The 21,563-nt window shown below is 39.9% G+C and overlaps 1 protein-coding gene across 1 annotated transcript; it reads left to right on the top strand.

The window, feature by feature from the left end:
* The first annotated feature begins 17,684 nt into the window (after positions 1–17,684).
* On the top strand, positions 17,685–18,636 carry LOC122705231 (olfactory receptor 4F15-like). Its single transcript, XM_043920470.1, is given in 2 exon segments — positions 17,685–17,894; positions 17,896–18,636. Coding segments are annotated over 2 exon segments (942 nt in total). The 5' UTR covers positions 17,685–17,693.
* Positions 18,637–21,563: the final 2,927 nt, after the last annotated feature.

The raw sequence follows: 21,563 nt of genomic DNA, 5'->3' as shown, positions 1-21,563 counted from the left end.
TCCTTTAGTTGGACTAGGATGTAAGACATGGTCTTATTTCTTGTGGAGAGTACAATTTAAGGAATGTGTGCTTTACATTAAAGAGACAAAATCTAGTATACTTTTTCAGAATGTCCATTGAGCTGTTATTTCATAACCGTGGGGATACGGTTTGGCAGAAATGGAGGTGGGGTGATTGTCAGAGAGATAGGGCAGGCATGTTGATCTGGCTGCCTTGTATGGAAAGGTCATTTTACATTATGCTTCATCTTTTCTCAGATCTTATGTAGAGTTTTCTATTTAGTTTAAACCATCTCGGGTGAAGGGGAAGGAAACTAATAATAAATGAGCATCTACGGACTCCCAGGGGTTTCACTTATGTTCTCACTTGAAGCTCATCAGTTCAGTTCAGTCGCTCAGTCATGTCCAACTCTTTGCAACCCCATAAACCGCAGCATGCAAGGCCTCCCTGTCCATCACCAGCTCCCAGAGTCCACCCAAACCCATGTCCATTGAGTCGGTGATGCCATCCAACCATTTCATCCTCTGTCGTCCCCTTCTCCTCCTGCCCTCAATCTTTCCCAGCATCAGAGTCTTTTCAAATCAGTCAACTCTTCGCATCAGGTGGCCAAAGTATTGGAGTTTCAGCTTCAGCACCAGTCCTTCCAATGAATATTCAAGACTGATTTCCTTTAGGATGGACTGGTTGGATCTCCTTGCAGTCCAAGGGACTCTCAAGTCTTCTCCAACACCACAGTTCAAAAGCATCAATTCTTCTGTGCTCAGCCTTCTTTATAGTCCAACTCTCACATCCATACATGACCACTGGAAAAACTATAGCCTTGACTAGGCGGACCTTTGTTGACAAAGTAATGTCTCTGCTTATTATGAAGCTCGTAAAACACCATAAAACCTCACAAGGTAGGCTTTTTTGTCCCCACTTTATAAATCAAGATGCTTCAGCCAAGTTACATACCTAGAAAATAATCTAGTTGGAGTTAAAACCCAATCCTGTCAAATGCTTCCTCAAAAACTTTTGCTGCAAGTAGCAGAAACAAGAGGGGAGTTGTTTTCAGGCAGAGGTATTTTGTGGGCGGGCCAGCCCTCTGAGGCCATACGGTCTCTCATTTGTGCTTCTTTCTAGGTGCCACCCCTCCAGCTACCTCACTGATTTAAGCGGCCAAGCCACGTCTGGCTGGCTTTTATTGACATAAACCCTAGATTTTGATACAGTAAGTTCTAGATCTACCCTTCCACTTTCTTTGGGCCTTCTGTCTATTAGCTACCCGCTCTCACCCCTACATCTTTAATCCTTTTTACTGGTTTCTTTGTGTTGGTATTCATGTATCACCACACCTCTCCTATACTTAAACACAGAACAAATGAAACCTGTCCTTTGAGTTCACTTGACTTCTAATTATGGATTAATCTCTGTATTAATCTCCTGTGACTGCCATTACAAGTCTGCACAAACATGATGGCCTAAAAAATAATAAAAATAATTTACTTTCTCAATTCTAGAGGCCAGAAGTTCAAAATCAGTTTCATTCAGCTGAAACAGGTGTTAGTAAGGCCATGCTCCCTTCAGCTGCTCTAGGAGAGACTTATCCTTGCCACCTCCAGCTTCTGATGGCTCTGTTAGCCTATGGTACCATACCTTAGCCTATGGTAGCATTGTTCCAATCATTGCCTCTGTGGTCACACTGCTTCTTCCTTTCCTGTGTGTATCAAATATCATGCTTCTTATCTCTTATAAAGACACTTAAAACTACATATACGGTGCACTTGGATGAAAAGTGAAACTAAAAGTCACTCAGTCGTGTCTGACTCTGTGACCCACGGACTACACAGTCCATGGAATTCTCCAGGCCAGAATACTGGAGTGGGTAGCCTTTCCTTTCTCTAGGGGATCTTCACAACCCAGGGATCAAACCCAGGTCTCCTGCATTGCAGGCGGATTCTTTACCAGCTGAGCCACAAATGAAGCCTGTCTGCTTGGATAATCCAAGATCATCTCCCCATCTCAAGATCCTTAACTTAATCACATCTATAAAACTCTCCTTTATTTATTTATTTATGTCATTTTAGGTAAGGTTCACAGGTTCCAGGGATTAAGATTTATCTTTTAAGGTAGGGGGAGAGGGCTTTTTTTAGCCTACCACAATATATATCTTTCCTATTCACAAGCAAATACCTTAAGAGAGTCTTACACCCTTGCTGGGACCTTGCTACTCTTCCTTGCTATTCTTGGTTAATGATTTCCTTGATATTCATTTGGTGTTTTTCTTTCTTGATTTTTGAATGAAATTCAACATTGCTGATAACTTTGTTCTTTCGAGTGCTGGTCTTCCTGTCACTCTTGTAGCTTCCTTTCTCATCTGGCACCTTGCTGGGTTGCACCACACAGGCCTGAAAGCCCTGTTCTTGCCCAGCTTCAAGACTGAAGAGCCCCTAGTCAGCTACAGAGACATGACTGGTTAAGTGGGTGGGGGGATCTTGCACACCCGAAGCAAGGTGCTGGGGCAACCCCCGGCTGTGAGCAGCAGGACAAGGCGTCAGTCTGCTCCCAGGGCGGGGAGAGGGGAGATTACCAGTTGTAGGGTAAATGGACATCAGATTGGCTAGTACGTTACTAGGGAAACCAGAAGAAGGGCACCCCTCTCACCACCCCTTAGATAGGCAATTGGAAATAATCATTAGCTGGGAAAGGACACAGGAAGGTCATTCAGGTGAGTAGGATATAGGTGAAGTAGGCACTGGTCAAGCAGGAGACACAGAGACAGCAAAAGAACAACTGTTTTGAATGACCTGACCATACACACTTTCTCAGTATTCTCGGTCACTATTTCTTCTCAACAGTATTTATAGGGTTATAAAGCAGAAACCAAACAACATTGTAAAGCAATTATCCTCCAGTTAAAAAAAATAAAAGGATTATTTATTGGGTTTTTGTTCCTCTGACTATACCCTAAACCCTGGCATTCTTTAGGAATTTCAGTCCTATTTTCTTTTCACTTTAAATAATCTCCTTGGGTGAATTTATCTTCTTCCTTGGCACTTATATCCTTGTGACGCCAGAACATAAGTGTTGAACCCAAATATCTTCACTAAGCTACAGCCATATGTTATATATCTAGCTGCCTCCTTCATTTTTCCACTTGGATATCTGACTAATAACTGAAACCCAACTTGTCCCAAGTAGAATTTATCACTTTCCTCTTCAAAATCAGCTTCTATACCATTTCCTGTCTTAGTAGATGTCACCACAATTCATTTAGTTTAGATATCCTCTTCATTGCCTCCTCATCCAGTCAGTTACTAAGGCCCATAATTTCTACTTCCTAAGTATTTTTTTAGTCTATTCAATTATTTCACAACCTAAAGTCACTTTTCCAGTTCAGGTACCACTATCAAACTATTGCAATAGTCTCTGAATGGATTTCTTTGTAGGTATGAATCCCTTCTATCCATTCTCCATCTATCTACCAAGTATTCTTTCTAAAGGTTTTAATCACACCACTGTCTTAAACCAGTGCTCCCACTGTCCTCATGAGGCAGTTTAAATTCCTTAACATAATTATGAGGCCCATCATGCCTGGTCCTTGTTTCAATTCAGTGAAGTCACTCAGTTGTGTCTGACTCTTTGTGACCCCATGGACTGCAGCACACCAGGCTTCACTGTCCATCACCAACTCCCAGCGCTTTCTCAAACTCATGTCCATAGAGTCAGTGATGCCTGCCAACCATCTAATCTTCCATCAACCCCTTTTCCTCCCACCTTCAATCTTCCCCAGCATCAGGGTCTTTTCCAAAGAATCAGTTCTTTGCATCAGGTGGCCAAAGTATGGGAGCTTCAGCTTCAGCATCAGTCCTTCCAGTGAATATTCAGGACTGATTTCCTTTAAGATAGACTGGTTGTATCTCCCTGCTGTACAAGGGACTCTCAAGAGTCTTCTCCAACACCACAGTTCAAAAGCATCAATTCTTCAGTGCTCAGCTTTCTTTACAGTCCAATTCTCACATCCATACATTACTACTGGAAAAACCATAGCTTTGACTAGACAAATCTTTGTTGTCAAAGTAATGTCTCTGCTTTTTAACATGTTGTCTATATTTGTCATAGCTTTTCTTCCAAGGAGCAAGCATCTTTTAATTTCATGGCTGCAGTCACCATCGGCAGTGATTTTGGAGTCCAAAAAAATAAAGTCTCTCACTGTTTCCATTGTCTCCCCATCTATTTGCCATGAAGTGGTGGGACCAGTCCTTGTTTAGTCTTCAACCTTTTCTTTTTCCCCTCCCCCATCTCAACTTTATGCTCTTTTTTCTTAGAAACCATTGAAGGATTTCAGGCAGAGTGATGACAAGATACTAGCTTCAACCTAAATGTATGTTTCTGACTTCTGTCTGAGGAAAAGATTTGAGGGGATAAGAGCAGGATGAGGGCAACCAATTAAAGACTTGTGATTACCCAGGGGCAATAATGTTTATAGCAATTCAGATGCTTAAATGTTGTTGAATTAGGGATATATTTTGGAAAAAGAAATAAAGTTACTGTGAATTAGCTTTGATTACAATAGAATGTTCACATATTAAGTGAACCAACTAATTAGAAAAAGGACTTTTCCTGAAGCCCTGCTGGTTTCTTATGACACAATTAATAATCACAGATGCCATACGTTCAGTTCAGTTCAGTCGCTCAGTCATGTCTGACTCTTTGCGACCCCATGGATTGCAGCACGCCAGGCTTCCCTGTCCATTACCAACTCCCAGAGTTCTCAAAGTCATGTCCATTGAGTCAGTGATGCCATCCAACCGTTTCATCCTCTGTCGTCCCCTTTTCCTCCAGCCTTCAATCTTTCGCAGCATCAGGGTCTTTTCAAATGAGTCACTTCTTCGCATCAGATGGCCAAAGTATTGGAGTTTCAGCTTCAACATCAGTCCTTCCAATGAACACCCAGGACTGATCTCCTTTAGGATGGACTGGTTAGATCGCCTTGCAGTACAAGGGACTCTCAAGAGTCTTCTCCAACACCACAGTTCAAAAGCATCAATTCTTCAGCGCTCAGCTTTCTTTGTAGTCCAACTCTCACATCCATACATGACCACTAGAAAAACCATAGCCTTGATGGACCTTTGTCAGCAAAGTAATGTCTCTGCTTTTAAACATGCTATCTAGGTTGATCATAACTTTCCCCCCAAGGAGTAAGCGTCTTTTAATTTCATGGCTGCAATCACCATCTGCAGTGATTTTGAAACCCAAAAAACAGTCTGTCACTGTTTCCAGTGTTTCCCTATCTATTTGCCATGAAATGGTGGGACCTGATGCCACGATCTTAGTTTCCTGAACGTTGAACTTTAAGCCAACGTTTTCACTCTCCACTTTCACTTTCATCAAAAGGCTCTTTAGTTCTTCTTCACTTTCTGCCATAAGGGTGGTGTCATCTCCAAGGAAACCAGATCTGAAAGAGACACATGTACCCCAATGTTCATCACAGCACTGTTTATAATAGCCAGGACATGGAAGCAACCTAGATGCCCATCAGCAGACGAATGGATAAGAAAGCTGTGATACATATACACCAAGGAATATTACTCAGCCATTAAAAAGAATTCATTTGAATCAGTTCTAATGAGATGGATGAAACTGGAGCCCATTATACAGAGTGAAGTAAGCCAGAAAGATAAACACCTATACAGTATACTAATGAATATATATGGAATTTAGAAAGATGGTAACGATAACCCTATATGCAAAACAGAAAAAGAGACACAGATGTATGGAACAGACTTTTAGACTCTGTGGGAGAAGGCAAGGGTGGGATGTTCAGAGAGAACAGCATTGAAACAAGTATACTATCAAGGGTGAAACAGATCACCAGCCCAGGTTGGATGCATGAGACAAGTGTTCAGGGCTGATGCACTGGGAAGACCCAGAGGGATAGGATGGAGAGGGAGGTGGGAGGGGGTATCAGGATGGGGAACACATGTAAATCCATGGCTGATTCATGTCAATGTATGGCAAAAAAAAACCACTGCAACATTGTAAAGTAATTAGCCTCCAAATAATAAAAATAAATGGAAAAAAAAAAAGGTGGTGCCATCTGCATATCTGAGGTTATTGATGTTTCTCTCAGCAATCTTGATTCCAGCTTGTGCTTCTTCCAGCCCTGTGTTTCTCATGATGTACTCTTCATATAAGTTAAATAAGCAGGGTGACAGTATACAGCCTTGATGTACTCCTTTTCCTATTTGGAATCAGTCTGTTGTTCCATATCCAGTTCTAACTGTTGCTTCCTAGTCTGCATACAGATTTCTCAAGAGGCAGGTCTAGTGGTCTGGTATCTCTTTCAGAATTTTCCACAGTTTATTATGATCCACACAGTAAAAGGCTTTGTCATAGTTAATAAAGCAGAAATAGATGTTTTTCTGGAACTCTCTTGCTTTATCGATGATCCGGTGGATGTTGGCAATTTGATCTCTGGTTCCTCTGCCTTTTCTAAAACCACCTTGAACATCTGGAAGTTCACGGTTCACGTACTATTGAAGCCTGGCTTGGAGAATTTTGAGCATTACTTTACTAGAGTGTGAGATGTAATTTTCCAGGGGTCATGTATGGATGTGAGAGTTGGACTGTAAAGAAGGCTGAGCGCCAAAGAATTGATGCTTTTGAACTGTGGTGTTGGAGAAGACTCTTGAGAGTCCCTTGTACTGCAAGGAGATCCAACCAGTCCATCCTAAAGGAGATCAGTCCTGGGTGTTCATTGGAAGGACTGATGTTGAAGCTGAAACTCCAGTACTTTGGCCACCTGATGCGAAGAGCTGACTCATTTGAAAAGACCCTGATGCTGGAAAAGATTGAGGGCAGGAGGGGAAAGGGACGACAGAGGATAAGATGGTTGAATGGCTTCACTGACTCGATGGACCTGGGTTTGGGTAAACTCCGGGAGTTGGTGATGGACAGGGAGGCCTGATGTGCTGCAGTTCATGGAGTTGCAAAGAGTTCACATGACTGAGCAGCTGAACTGAACTGAGATGTAATAGCAGACAATCAATGTACATCCCTGTTGTATAAGGCACTACTAGGTGGAATATATAACATATAAAATGGACAGATATCAGTATGCCTTCTACACAGATGTTTATATGGTGATGGCCACAAATGTTTTCAGTTGTAAATGAATGGTTTTATAGAGAAACCTTCCCCATATTAATTCGTACACTTTATAAACCTAGACTTTGACTATCTTTTGGTTGGTGAAGAGAATAATATTTGAAAGAAAGTGAAAGTGTTAGTCACTCATTCATGTCCAACTCTTTTTGATCTATGGACTGTTATTGCCCACCAGGCCCCTCTGTCCATGGGATTCTCCAGGCAAGAATGTTGGAGCAGATTCCCATGCCTTCCTCCAGGGGATCCTCCCAACCCAAGGATCAAACCTAAGTCTTTTATGTCTCCTGCATTGACCTCTGGGTCCTTTTCAACTATTGCCATCATTTTAATAAATGTATCACACACTATTTAATAAACAGGTACAGAAATCAAGTTTAAAAATAAAAATAAGGCCATCAAAACACCAGGCTGTAGGATCTGCTGAGTACTTGTGTGTCACATTTACCGTAACACTCCAAGTCTCATTTTTTCTGATCTGCTTGAGAAGCAGGAAGTTAATCTTTTCCTGGATTCTCTCCTCCAAGTGTTCTTTCTAGAGTTCTCAAGGTACTCTGGGGTAAAGATTCTCATCTAAGAGGTGTAGACCCTTTGTTCTGTTGGCCATGCTGGAGCCATTCTTCTACTTCAGGGCAGAGACCAGTCTGTGGTACATGGCTCTCCTTGACCCACTGCCCTCCTTTTTCAAACTTGCTGATCCCTGAGTTGCCCATATGTCATGGCCTGAGCCTTTGTGGCCTCCTCTGTCCTGCCCACCTTTTTGCCTGGTTTATGTTTCTCATAGCCTCTTCTGGAGGAAGGGATTCCCGTGGAGCAGACTGGGGCTCTGGTTGTGCAGGTCTTTCATTTGCCTCACAGTCCCATCATTTTCAGAGAACACAAGGATGTGGAGGACTCTGAGGACAGTGTGGGAAAGGATAGAGAAGCTTCACTAGAGAGTGGTCAGCCATGCCTTCACTCTGAACTAGTAGTTACTGCCCACTCTGCTCCCCGCCAGGCCTTGCCACTTAGTCTGGCCTACTCTGCCAGATGTCTTTTACTTTTGTTAATATGATGACATTCTCTCCAATGGACACTCAAGCTCATCAGACAGTCATCTGTGTATGTCCAATCTCATTTATTGACGGTGACAAGTTTTCCCAAGGACCTGTAGGCTCCTTTCAAGCCAAGTAATGTTACCGTATCTCTGCTTTAGTAGACTGTTGGGAGGCTGGTTGGCCCCAGGTACAGAGGGTTCTAGGTCAACAGCTCAACTGAATCTCATATACAGTGACAGGATAGAAACTTACTTAAAAAATTAAAATTACTTCTTACAAATCTGTTGAATCTAAGACAAAAGCAGGAATGGCAGACAGCTGATGATTCTTTGATTTAGTAAAAACTGGAGCAACAGCACCTTTGAGTCTTAGAGGACATATATCAATTCCCATGTTAAACTGATTTCTGAGACTTAGCCGATCAACACAACTCAAAGTGGGTAGTCATGTAGTTTCTAGTTGATTGACTAAACATACATACAATATTTTTCACCTCTTCCTGCTAAGAGGTGTAGTCTATTTTCACACCCTTAAATCTTGGCCTGGTCTTCTGCTTTGTGTGACAAATGGAATGTGGCAAAGATGATGTTGCATGAATTCCAGAATTTAGGTGTAGGTTGCTTTGCAGCTTCTGCTTTTGCCCTCTTGCAGTGTTCCTCATCACCAAGTAAGGAAGTTTGGCAGGACAACTGAATGATAAAAGATCCCTTGGAGAGACTGTTGTAGCTAAAAGTCAGCATTAAGGGCCCCAGAGATGTGAATGACACTGTCTTAAATCCTTCAAGCCAAGTCAAGCTGCCAGGTAACAGATGTTCCATAACTGCATGGTATAGACACTGACCCATCATAACATGTGCTTTCCAGAGTTGGAACAGGGTCCTGAAGAATATTGCTTTTCCAGGCATTAACTTTTAGTAGAGAATTCATAAGAAATTCTGGGGAAAGATCTTGGTGACATGTGGAACTTGAAAGGACTTGTGACAGTGGTTATATTCTAATCAGTGGGCACATATTATAGAATTTTAACAATGACTTTAATCAAACAACTGTGTTCCAGCTGAATATTAACATTGTTGCCATTTATGGGTTGAAGAAATTGGAGGAAGAGTCATCCAATACTTGTGCAGTCTTATGCAGCAGCTTGAAAACACTGGAGGTAACCTGGGTGTCTGTCATTAGGTAATCAGACAGACAAAAAGTAGTGCATACCCACTGTGGATTACTATGCAGTATTTGGAGTAATGGACTGAATGTACGCATACCAACATGGGCTAAGTGAACAAAGAATCGGAGCAATATGTACAAAAATCTTTTATATGTAGATACATACAAAGCAATATACATGTTTTAGGGTAACACATACAATACTGATATAATTTTAAAGCGCTAGAAATGGTTTTTCTGAGGTAAAGGGACTGAAAATGGAGTTAAAGGAAATAAAAACGAAAAGCAAGCCCTTTGTAAACCAATGCTGATAATGTACTATGAACTGAGGAACGTGATTACCTCATTGTCTATACCTGAGCCTGAAGACAGAGGGAAATAAGTCCTGCTACTTCCTCCTAATATTTTGAAGTCAACTTCTTTACTCATATCATTTCTACCTCCAAATGACAGGTACAGTAAAGGACAATAGAATTATTCCAATGACTGGATTTTTTTGTTAAGTTCAACAAATAAATATTAGGCTTTCTAGATGGCAGGAAAGGTCTATATAGTCAAAGCTATGGTTTTTCTAGTTGTCATGTATGGATGCGAGAGCTGGACCATAAAGAAAGCTGAGCACTGAAGAATTGATGCTTTTGAATGGTGGTGTTGGAGAAGACTCTTGAGAGTCCCTTGGACTGCAAGAAGATCCAACCAGTCCATGCTAAAAGAAATCAGTCCTGAATATTCATTGGAAGGACTGATGCTGAAGCTGAAGCTCCAATCCTTTGGCCACCTGATGCAAAGAACTGACTCTGTGGAAAAGACCCTGATGCTGGGAAAGATTGAAGGCAGGAGGAGAAAGGGATGACAGAGGATGAGATGGTTGGATGGCATCACCAACTCGATGGACATGAGTTTGAGTGAGCTCTGGGAGTTTGTGATGGACAGGGAAGCCTGGTGTGCTGCTGTCCATGGGGTTGCAAAGAGTCGGACACAACTGAACTGATTGACTAACTGTACAAGTTGCTTTGGAAGAAACAAATATGAGTTAGAGAAAAACCTTATAATGTGGTAAACTTATTTATAAAAGTCACATTAAAAAGCTATTTTTAGACTCACCTGGCAGCGCAGGGTTTGGAATCCACCTGCCAACTCGGGAGATATGGATTTGGTCCCTGGTCTGGGAAGATTCCACATGCCATGGAGCAACTAAGCCCATGCAACCACAACTACTGAACCTGTGCTTTAGAGCCCACAAGCCGCAGCTACTGAAGCCAACATGCTTTAGAGCCTGTGATCCACTGTAAGGGAAGCCGCCACGTTGAAAAGCCCACACACTGCAAGTAAGAGTAGTCCCTGCTTGCTGCAACTAGAGAAACTGCACAAAGCAATGAAGACCCAGTGCAGCCAAAATAAATAAATAATTACAATTATTTTAAAAGTATTTTAAATTAATTTTTCTCATTTATTCTTTCACTTGCCTAATTCATGAATGTATAGCGAAAGTTTATATTTATGAGATTGTTTCATATTATTTGTATGAATTTCTTGGAAAATGACTATGATCGAATTACCAGGGGAGTCTTTCACTGACCATGACAGGATTTGAATTGGCAAATAAAATGATTTTTATTGTTTAGTAAAATAATACTGATTTTCTTAGTATTCCAATGTTTTCCCTTCCTCCTATGAGTCATTATCAACATTTTCCCCTTTGTTGCTTTAATTACTATGAATATATATTTTTAGAAGACAGTTTCCTTGACTTACTGACTTTAGTTTTACAATCCCAGGACACTATAGCACTATTTGGTCACTACTCTCTAGTGCAGTTAATTAGCTCTTTTTTCCATTTTTAGAAACATTTTATATACCTCTGTGTGCTTCAGATAATAATCTGTGAATAGCTGCAAGGCTTCCCTTGTAGGAGTGATGGAGTGAAGTTGACAACAGGAGGAATATATTAAACTAGATAAACTTCAGTGACAAGGAAAACTCAGGTAACGGTTTGATTTTTGTACACGTCATTTAAGCTTCGGCCTGGAGCCAGGAAGAAACAGGGGGTGGTGGTGAGATGATGAGCACTATAGAATAAATACGAATGCTTGTGAATATGACTCTTTGACTCTTTGTGACCCCATGGACTGTAGCCTACCACTCTCCTCCATCCATGGGATTTCCCAGGCAAGAGTACTGGAGTGGGTTGCCATTTCCTTCTCCAGAGGATCTTCCCAACCCAGGGATCGAACCCGGGTCTCCTGCATTGCAGGCAGATTATTTATCATCTGAGCCACAAGTGAAATGTTAAAAAAAAAAAAAACCTAACTTCATCAGGTGAGGAAAGAATGATTGAAGACTTGGTTAGAAGAAAAATATCTATGAATCTAATTCACCCTAAACTAAAATAATGTAGTGTCAGTTAAAATCAGGTCATGAAAAAAAAAAGAGGAAAAAGCTACGAAACTAAATAAATAATGCTTAGAAACTAGCAATCAAATCTTCTATTTTTATTTTTGTGTTTTAAACATTTATTTGAATTCTTTCTAGGTCACTATTTTTGGTAGTGAAATGAGGGCAGTTAGAGTCATAAAGATAATGGGATAGAAGATGGATCCTGTGAAGAAAGGCCAAAGGAGGTGCTGTGATTAAAACTAGAAAACACAGATGAGTTATCTTAATTTGCTTTGACCATATTCAAGGATATTAAACATTTATCTGAAAGAGTTTCTGACACCTTCTTTATATTCACAGAGAAAGAATTAAGTGGGCATTGGCCTAATTGAAAGGATGAGAGATTTTCTTTTTGTAAGGAAGAACATTTGAATTATAACGTTAATAAAAAGCAGGAAATTTTGTAAACTGAGGAAGACCTGACATGTCCTGGATGGAGCAACTAAAGGAAGGAACTGAGTCAGAACATATTTTTAGATCTCTTTAGGCTGGCTGATTTTATTAATTGGGCATAATGAGTATCTCTCTCTGTTTCCTTCCAAAAGTTTTAAGTGGATTCTAAGTGTTGTCCAATTCTACTTCCATATAGATAAAGACATTTAAATGATGATTATATCAAATGCTGCAGAATCTGGATTTGTCACATATCATAATAACTTAAGTGCATGTGTGCTTAGTCAGTAAGTCGTGTCCGACTCTTGTGACTCCATGGACTGTAGCCCGCCAGGTTCCTCTGTGCGTAACATTTCCCAGGCAAGAATACTGGAGTGGGTTGCCATTTCCTTCTCCAGAGGATCTTCCTGACCCAAGGATCAAACCCACATCTCCTGCATTGGCAGGTGGATTCTTTACCATGGAACCACCTGGGAAGCCCTACTCATTCAAATCTAAATAAATAATAACCATAATTTGTGTCATTATAGTTCTTGAAGGTAATAGTCAGACCAAAACTAGAGAATTCAAAGTGGTGTATCTTCTAAAGACAATGGTCTTAGGAGAGCACATACTTATTCCATGAGATGTCCGGCATATCTGAAAGTGACCAAGCTCCCAGAACCTAGCATCTCCTGCTAGAAGCCATTCAGAGACTAAACTATAACTCAAAGACATTAGATGAATAGTCAAGAAATTTGAAGCCTTGAAGACAGGAGCTGCATAAGTTTCCAGATATGTTGACATTTGCTGTTTGTATTATTTTTTTTCTTTGCTCTTGAAGGAATTTTAAAGTAGATGCAGTTTGTCTTTGATCTCATTTCTCCTTTTCCTAGCTGTCATTCCTGTCTCCCGCTGAGCTCATCTGCTCTTTCCCTGCCTTATGCAGCAACCTATTCAAGCTAATCCTTCTCGGATGATGAATTAGTATTAAAATGGATCACTTATTTCTTCATTGTCAATACTCTCATGTCTTGCATACATAAGATCTCAGCTAAGGAAAGTTATCTGGTAACTTATTTGTTTTGTCTGTAATAGCTTAATAAAGCACTCTCCTCTTAGTAATGTAACTGAAACTAGGGAATTCAGTATGTTATCCTAAAAGAAAGCAATTCTTAAACTAGGTTTCTAGTAGAAAACAATCTGGGGTACTGGGGTTTTTAAGATCATGCATCTGAACAACCTCCCATTATACCATTTCTTCCTTTTTATTATAATTTTTCATCTAACTGACCACCTCCTGGTCTCCTACTGCATTCAACAGATCAATTTTGCTTTGCATTTCTTTTTCTCATCTTTCTTTCATTTTACTTCTGAATTATTAAAAGCATTAAACTTATTTTTTAAAAAGTCCTTCCTGTCCTCTGGCTAGACTCTGTCTTGGTATAAACTTCACACAGAATCTCTGGTTTTTTGTTTTTTTTTTTTCTGAATGACCCAACAAATTATCTTCTAACTTTCTAACTCTATTTCTTATAAGTTCATTAATAGTCAAATTTGCCACCACTTCTTTTGCTATTCTCATTTGTATTTTTTACTATTGAAATTTCAATTTGGAGGAAGCACTACTTACATCTTCACTTCCTGGTGCATTCTCATTGTTACCCCTACCTCATGGAAGTCTTAAAATGCTTTTGCTTAGAAGCATTTTTTCCCCTTAGTGGTCAGAAGGAATTCTTTCTGCATTACTTTTCTTCCCATTTCATAGATAAATTTTGATTAGTTAGTTCATACTATGGAGATTTGTTTAGAAGTCATAAAATGGCTTATGCAGCTCTTAAAGTTGTTCTGATAACTTTATGGTCCCATTTTATGTGTATTCATTTTCTTACTTCATTATGATAGTCCACATAATTGATATCTACTCTTTTATCTTTATTTTATTCTAATAGCAGAGTACATGGTACTTATAGATGCTACATAAATTGTATTTGTTAAATGAATGACTGAATAAGCCAAGAAATCCAGCCAGCAGCATTTTTGAGTAGCTTTTCAATCAGTACAAAGGATTATAATTCATCAATCCTACCTCAAGTTTTATAATATATTCACAGAGAGAAAATTCATGCATATTTATTAGAAAACTGCTGAAAATTAGTGTGATAGAAATTATAGATGTGAAGATTCAGATAAAGGAGATAAAAGAAGCAGTCAGAAAACTGAAGAGAAACTTCCTGAAAATTGAGCTAAAAACAGATACAGTGTTTGATAATCCCAGGTATTTAATGACATAACATTTCTTCAAATGTTCATATCCTTTCTAGAGAATAAAAATCTGTATGTAACAGACCAAAATTGCATTTCCTGTCCTGTATATGGACTCCTCAAAGGCAGGAATTCTTGTCAATGCCATATCCCCAGTGACTGGAATAGTGCCTGGCATTCTGAGCACTCAAAAACAGTTATTGAATTAATGAACAAAAATCATTCAGAGAACCACTCAGGAGTCAATCAAATACCTACTTGTCCAATAACATATTGGTTGAGTGATCATCATACGTTCCCTATCATTGTTGAATATTAGTTATTCAGGCTCGGTCCTGAATATAGTCAGAATCAGAAATCACTTACATGTAGTTTCAGGGGAAAAGTCAAGATGCACAATTTGTACCTCCTCCTTCAATATCTCAATATTTAGGGGAAACAGATTTTCCTTTTTCTTCTAAATTATTTGTTCACATGTAAGAAAGTTGTGGTATACAGAATATTGTAATGGTCCCCAAAGATGTCCAAGTGTTAGTCTCTGGACTTGTGAACATGTTACCTTATGTGGAAGAAAAGACTTCACATCAGAGTCAGGGAGGAGATGTGATGACAGAGGCAGAGTTTGGAGTGATGTACTTTGAAGAGGGAAGAAGGGGTCATGAACCAAAGAATGCAGACAACCCTGGAAAAGGCAAGGAAATTGATTCTCTCCTAGATCCTCCAGAAAGAATGCAATCCAGCCAACACCTTAATTTTTAGCTTGGAAGATCCATCTCAGTTCTCTCATCTCCAGAACTGTTAGATAATACATTTGTGTTTTTCAGCCACTAAGTTCCTGGTGATTTGTTACAGGAGACATAGGAAACTATTAAAATGCAATGAATTTTCAACCAGTCAGGAATTCTTGACCCTAGTATAAACTCTCCCACCAGTTACATTTGTGATAATAAAACAGTAACTTCCTATGTCTCATTCTGTATAAATTGTTTCACTGATGAAACAGATGTTTCATCTGTTTAGTACAACAGATGTTGTACTAAATCAGGAACACCTCATTAAATAGTGGAACTCTGATAGTCTATCTCTGGCAGTTCTTGCTTCTGAAGGATTGTAGTTTTTGTCTTTACCTCCCCATGCTGGGATCTGGCTCATATCCTTTTGTTCTTTTTCCGGAATTTAAAACTCAATTATCCCCCTCTCTCAATAAAGACACAGACACTGTCTGACTCTTCACCCAGTATTTTATTTCTGTCACTCTTTAACCATTCCAAATGTGTTTTAAAAAAGAAATGTGACTTTCTTTATGAGGCAGAGTTATCTTTGAGAATACAATGAGTGTGCATCATTTATAAGGTAAAATGTTTTTTCCATTTTGAGATGTATCAAAGGCCTTTATTGACTATCTTAAATTGAGAATTGATATCCTATATTAGAAGTTTGGAACCAACCTGTTCATTCCCTACTCAGTTTTTCCATCCTGACCCTTTTCCCCTTTTGTAATCATAAGAGTTTGTTTTCTTTGTCTTTGAGTCTATTTCTGTTTTGTAATTCAGTTCATTTGTATCATTTTTTAGGTTCCATATGTAAGTGACGTCATATATTTCTCTTTCTCTGTATGACTTACTTCACTTAGTACAATAATCTCCAGCTTCATCCATGTTGTGGGAAATGGCCTTATTTTTCATTCTTTTTTATGACTATTATTCCACTGTACATATGTACCACATCTCCATGTCTTCTTTGTCCATTCATCTGTCAGTGGACATTTAGATTGTTCCACGTCTTGGCTATTGTGACTAGTGCCAAAATGGACATTGGGATGCATGTATCTTTTCAAGTTAGAGTTTTCTTTGGATATATGCCCATGAGTGGAATTACAGGATCATATGGCAACTATCTTTGTTTTTAAGGAAACTTCATACCATTCTCCATAGTGCCTGCACCAATTACATTGTCACCAACAGTGAAGAAGTGTTCCCTTCTTTCTCCAGCATGTATTATTTGTAGACTTTGATGATGGCCATTTTTGATATGCTTCCTTGATTCAACAAGTGTGAAGAACTCATTAAGTACCTGGTTGTGTTACTCATTATTGGTGACTGTGATGGAGTTGAGGACTACTCAGATGAACCAGACATTATTCCTGTACCCAAGGACTATGTTTTGATAAAGAGATGAATATTTATACAATCGTGAGACAGTGAAATAAATGGTAATGGTGCAGAGGGAGTATAGAGACTTGGGCAATTTGGAAGATTTCACAAATAAGGGAGAATTTGAGCTGGGATATTTATAATTGGATTTTGTGACTTGAAGAATAAAATGAAATTTTGAAAAAGAGAGGCCTAAGTCTTTCTGATCAAGCCTTACCTCCAAAAAAGGAACATTCTGAAGGTTCATCTTGGCTCAGATGGTAAAGCGTTCGCCTGCAATGCAGGAGACCTGAGTTCAATCCCTGGGTTGGGGAGATGCCCTGGAGGAGGGCGTGGCAACCCACTCCAGTAGTCTTGCCTGAAGAATCCCCATGGACAGAGAAGCCTGGTGGGTTACAGCCCGTGAGTCACAAAGATTTGAACACAACTGAGCAACTAAGCCCATATTGCTCTAATTGAGCGATATGATTGACAGAACAGAGACTCAGAAAGCTGTATGCTGTACATGAGGAATTGTTAGGTGGCTCATATGAATTGGGCTTCCCCTGTGGCTCAGTTGGTAAAGAATCCATCTGCAATGCAGGAGACCTGGGTTCAATCCCTGGGTTGGGAAGATCCCCTGGAGAAGGGAAAGGCTACCCACACCAGTATTCTGGCCTGGAGAATTCCATGGACTGTATAGAGTCAGACGTGATTGAGTGACTTTGACTTTCACTTTCACTTTCTTATGAATGGCTGAAATCATATTCATTCATAAGAAATCATGGTCAAAAGAGTTTGAAGATGACTTATATGTTATTGAAGTAGAACACATCAGGCAACAGGAAATAGGAAATATCCATGTTTTACTAGAAGAAAGCAAAAGGGAAAGAGGTCCAGAGGAAGAATAATTTAATAGTAGTAGTTTTGAAATTCATAATGCCGTATGGGAACCATAGTATTCCTCTAAGCAGAGTCAGGTGTGCATGTAGTGAAGACTGGTTGTGTGAGATGTTAACATGATAATTTTTTCATGGACTGGAGGCTTTATTTCTCAAATACCAATATTGTCTAGGCAATGCTTGTTCATTTTCCTTCTTCCTTTAGGTAAAGTGAAAAGTGATCCTGGTGTCTGGGGCAATGGATGTAATGAATCAATCCATAGTATCAGAGTTCATATTCCTGGGATTCACCACTTCCTGGGAGATCCAGCCCCTCCTTTTTGTCTTCGCCTTTTTGTTCTACTCTGCAAGCATGATGGGAAACCTTGTCGTTGTGTTCACTGTAGCCTTGGATTCTCATCTGCACTCCCCCATGTATTTCCTCTTGGCTAACCTCTCAGTCATTGATTGACATGGTATTTTGCTCAATCATAGTCCCTAAAATGATTTGTGATATTTTCAAGAAGCATAAATCCATCTCTTTTTGTGGATGTATTACCCAGATCTTCTTTAGCCATGCTGCTGGGGGCACTGAGATGGTGCTGCTCATCACCATGGCCTTTGACAGATATGTGGCCATATGTAAGCCTCTCCACTACCTTACCATCATGAGTCCAAGAATGTGTCTACACTTTTTAGTCACTTCCTGGACCATTGGCCTTATACATTCATTGGTTCAACTGGCTTTTGTAGTAGATTTACCATTTTGCGGTCCTAATGTGTTAGATAGTTTTTACTGTGACCTCCCTCGGCTCCTCAGACTTGCCTGCACAAACACCCAAGAACTCGAGTTCATGGTAACTGTCAATAGTGGGCTCATTTCTGTGGGCTCCTTTGTCTTGCTGGTCATTTCCTACATCTTCATTCTGTTCACTGTTTGGAAACATACTTCTCGTGGGTTATCCAAGGCCCTTTCCACTTTGTCAGCTCATATTACTGTGGTGGTTTTGTTCTTTGGGCCACTAATGTTTTTCTACACCTGGCCTTCTCCCACATCACACTTAGATAAATATCTTGCTATTTTTGATGCATTTATCACTCCTTTTCTGAATCCAGTCATCTATACATTCAGGAACAAGGAGATGAACGTGGCAATGAGGAGACTGTGCAGTCGTCTTGTGCATTATAGAAATATTTCCTGATTGAATTGCTATGAAGATGTGGAACTATAGATTCTCTCTCATGCTGGTTTCAGAAAAGACATAATGCAATTTCAGAGAAATATTTAAAACTTATGCAGTGTTGTATACCTAGAAATACATTGTTTATTAAATTATGATATCTATTTCATCATTAAATTATAAATCATGTCATTCTTTGAAACTCTGTACATCAAAGTGTTAAAAACCAAATCATATGTCCTTTGTAATCTATCTGGTCCTAAGAGAGTACCATGTAAATGAGCAAATAATGATATTTTATCTTTTCCTTTTATTGACCAATTATTATATTGATAGACAAACTGGGCATTTTTATTTTCTTTCATCTACTTACTACCAATCTTGATTTTAATTATCTTTGTTCCTACTCCGCTTCTTATTTCCCCAGTTTTTTACATATTTTGCATCTTTATCAAGTTTGTCTATCTGGAAGTCTGGGAAATTATTAATCCTATGTTGAAATTATAGAATTTAAAACTAGGATAGATTACCAACAGTGTTAGTTCTCATTCCCACAGTTGCACATGTTAAACCCAGGAATTGAGAGGTGGCTACACTTTGCCAAAGAGCACACAGCTAGAAGTCACCAGAGAGAGACAGGTACCAGAAACTATGCCTCCAGTTGCCAGGTCACTGACCTTTCACTTTCAAATCAATTTTGTATTTGATTTTCTGTTCGCATTCAATTCTTTCAGCTTTCTTCTGTAGTTCTGTTTAAAGGGAGAGCTTTACATCTCTCATTTGTACGTCTTCTCCCTACAAAATTGTCATTAGCATTTAGTACTTCTTTACCAGTTGTAAAACTTTTCCTTGTTTCTACTATTACCATAACAAAGGTAGATCCTACCAAAGCCAAATTTCAAACTGTAGCTTTAATTATGAAAAACATTTAAAATTCCTTGTTAAATGTCAGGAAGCATTTAACAAAAGGCTTCCTGTGTGCTGTTTTGGATCTGTCAGGAACCCTCTGGCCCTTATTGATTCCTGAATATTCAGGAATTAAGAGGAGAGGCACGCCTTTCCCGGGGCTGAGGAATCCAGGCATTTCTCATTACAGTGATAAGTACCCTCTTCCTTTTTATGAGCCAAATGGTAAAAGGTGATTGTTTGCAACTCTCTCTTTGATGGGGATCATCTTATGTTTTGTAAGTCTGGAATTTTAATCTTTGTCTTTGCTGAGAATAACCACCTTGTAAGACAGTATATATGCCCACACCATGTTGATTAAAACACCTTTGCTCCATCAGAGCTTTGGTCCCCGTGTCTTTCTTTCTTTCTTTCTTTCTTTCTCTCTTTCTCTCTCTCTTTCTCTCTTCTTTCTTTCTCTCTTTCTTTCTCTCTTTCTCTCTTTCTATTCCTTCTTTCTGTCTTTCTCTCTCTCTATTTCTGGCTAATTCCTTGGAGCGCGGAGGCCCGCTGAGCTCTTTCTTGCCCCGGCTTCTAAGACCCTCTGGGGAAGGCGCACTGTGCCTTCACCCACTGGAGAGGGCGCCTGGTGCCTACGTGCAGCAGCGCGAGCCCTAACAACAGGGCTGTATTGGCTTTCCGCGTAAACCAGGGGATGTCAGCCTCTTTCTCTCTCTTACTCTCCGGACCGCCAGGTTCCGGTCCATTAAAGGGCCAACAAGCGCTATCGGCCTCTTTCTCTCTCTTACTCTCGGAACCACCAGGTTCCAGTCCCTTAAAGGGCCAACAAGCGCTATCGGCCTCTTTCTCTCTCTTACTCTCCGAACCACCAGGTTCCGGTCCATTAAAGGACCAACAAGTGCTATCAGCCTCTTTCTCTCTCTTACTTTCTTATCGTCGACTCCGGACCACCAGGTTCTGGTCCATTAAAATTAAACAGTATTCTTTTGTCTTCACTGGTGTTCAGAGAGACCTTTGATTAAATTCTATTTCGTAGGCTTGAAATCCCCCCAAATACTTAACAGTTAATATTGCTGTCTCTACTGTGGGAAATAAATGTGATTGGTGAATTGTGTACTCTGCTTAAGTAAGTCACACTAAGTTCACTGTGTCTCTCCCAGAAAGATAAATATTTCAGCAAATAGAAAAAGAAATATTTATAAAGTCTGTGGGAAGTTTCTCTTTTACAAGAAATTGTGCAGTTTGTTATTTAATATGATTGCTAAAGAATAGAAAGTAATCTATTAATTGAAGTTTCTTTCATGATGCAATGGAGTTGGTTTGTCATCGTTTGTGTCCTGGGGGAGGTAATAACCGATGCCACTCATGCAGTGCTTTTTGCAATTTCAGCATTATTCATAAGTCTTATGGAATGGATATTCTCATTATGTCATTTCATTGAGGTGAAGAAGGAATTCATAGGGCCTGAACTCCTCCAACTGTTGGGCCTGTCCGTGCTGGCTGTGCTCGACTGCCTCTCCAGTGGACTCTGAACTCTCTGCTTAGTGCCTGTGAGGACGACAATGGAAGGATAAGACCCCCTCCAGACAGAGGAATCCTGAAGATCACATCCAGGCTACTCATTGCCTAAGAGGAAGCATACCGTAATCACACCTGTCTCCGGACAGGTCATAAACTTTTTTCGTATCTGTCAAGATGTAATCACAGGCTTATCGATTATTAACTGGTTGGAATGTAACTGCGGGCTTATTGACTATTGACTGTTTAAGACACGTACACATGGGGCAAGTGGTGGGTTAAGACACGTACACATGGGGCAAGTGGTGGGTTTAGACACGTACACATGGGATAGGAGGTGGGTTTAGACACTTAGGCATGGGGTATAAAAGATTTTCACAAATGCTGGATGGGGTCCTTGGCTAAGAGGAGACTCTGCCTTGGGCCCGCCTGTGTAATAAACTGCACTCCACTATCTGCATTGTCCTTCTGAGTGAGTCTGTTTCCCGGAAAGCGTGGCTATAACAGAGGAAGTGTCTGAGAAA

The sequence above is a fragment of the Cervus elaphus genome, chromosome 12 (assembly GCF_910594005.1).
Source record: "Cervus elaphus chromosome 12, mCerEla1.1, whole genome shotgun sequence".
Lineage (NCBI taxonomy): Eukaryota > Metazoa > Chordata > Mammalia > Artiodactyla > Cervidae > Cervus > Cervus elaphus.
This window is presented reverse-complemented; position numbering and strand designations above follow the sequence as displayed.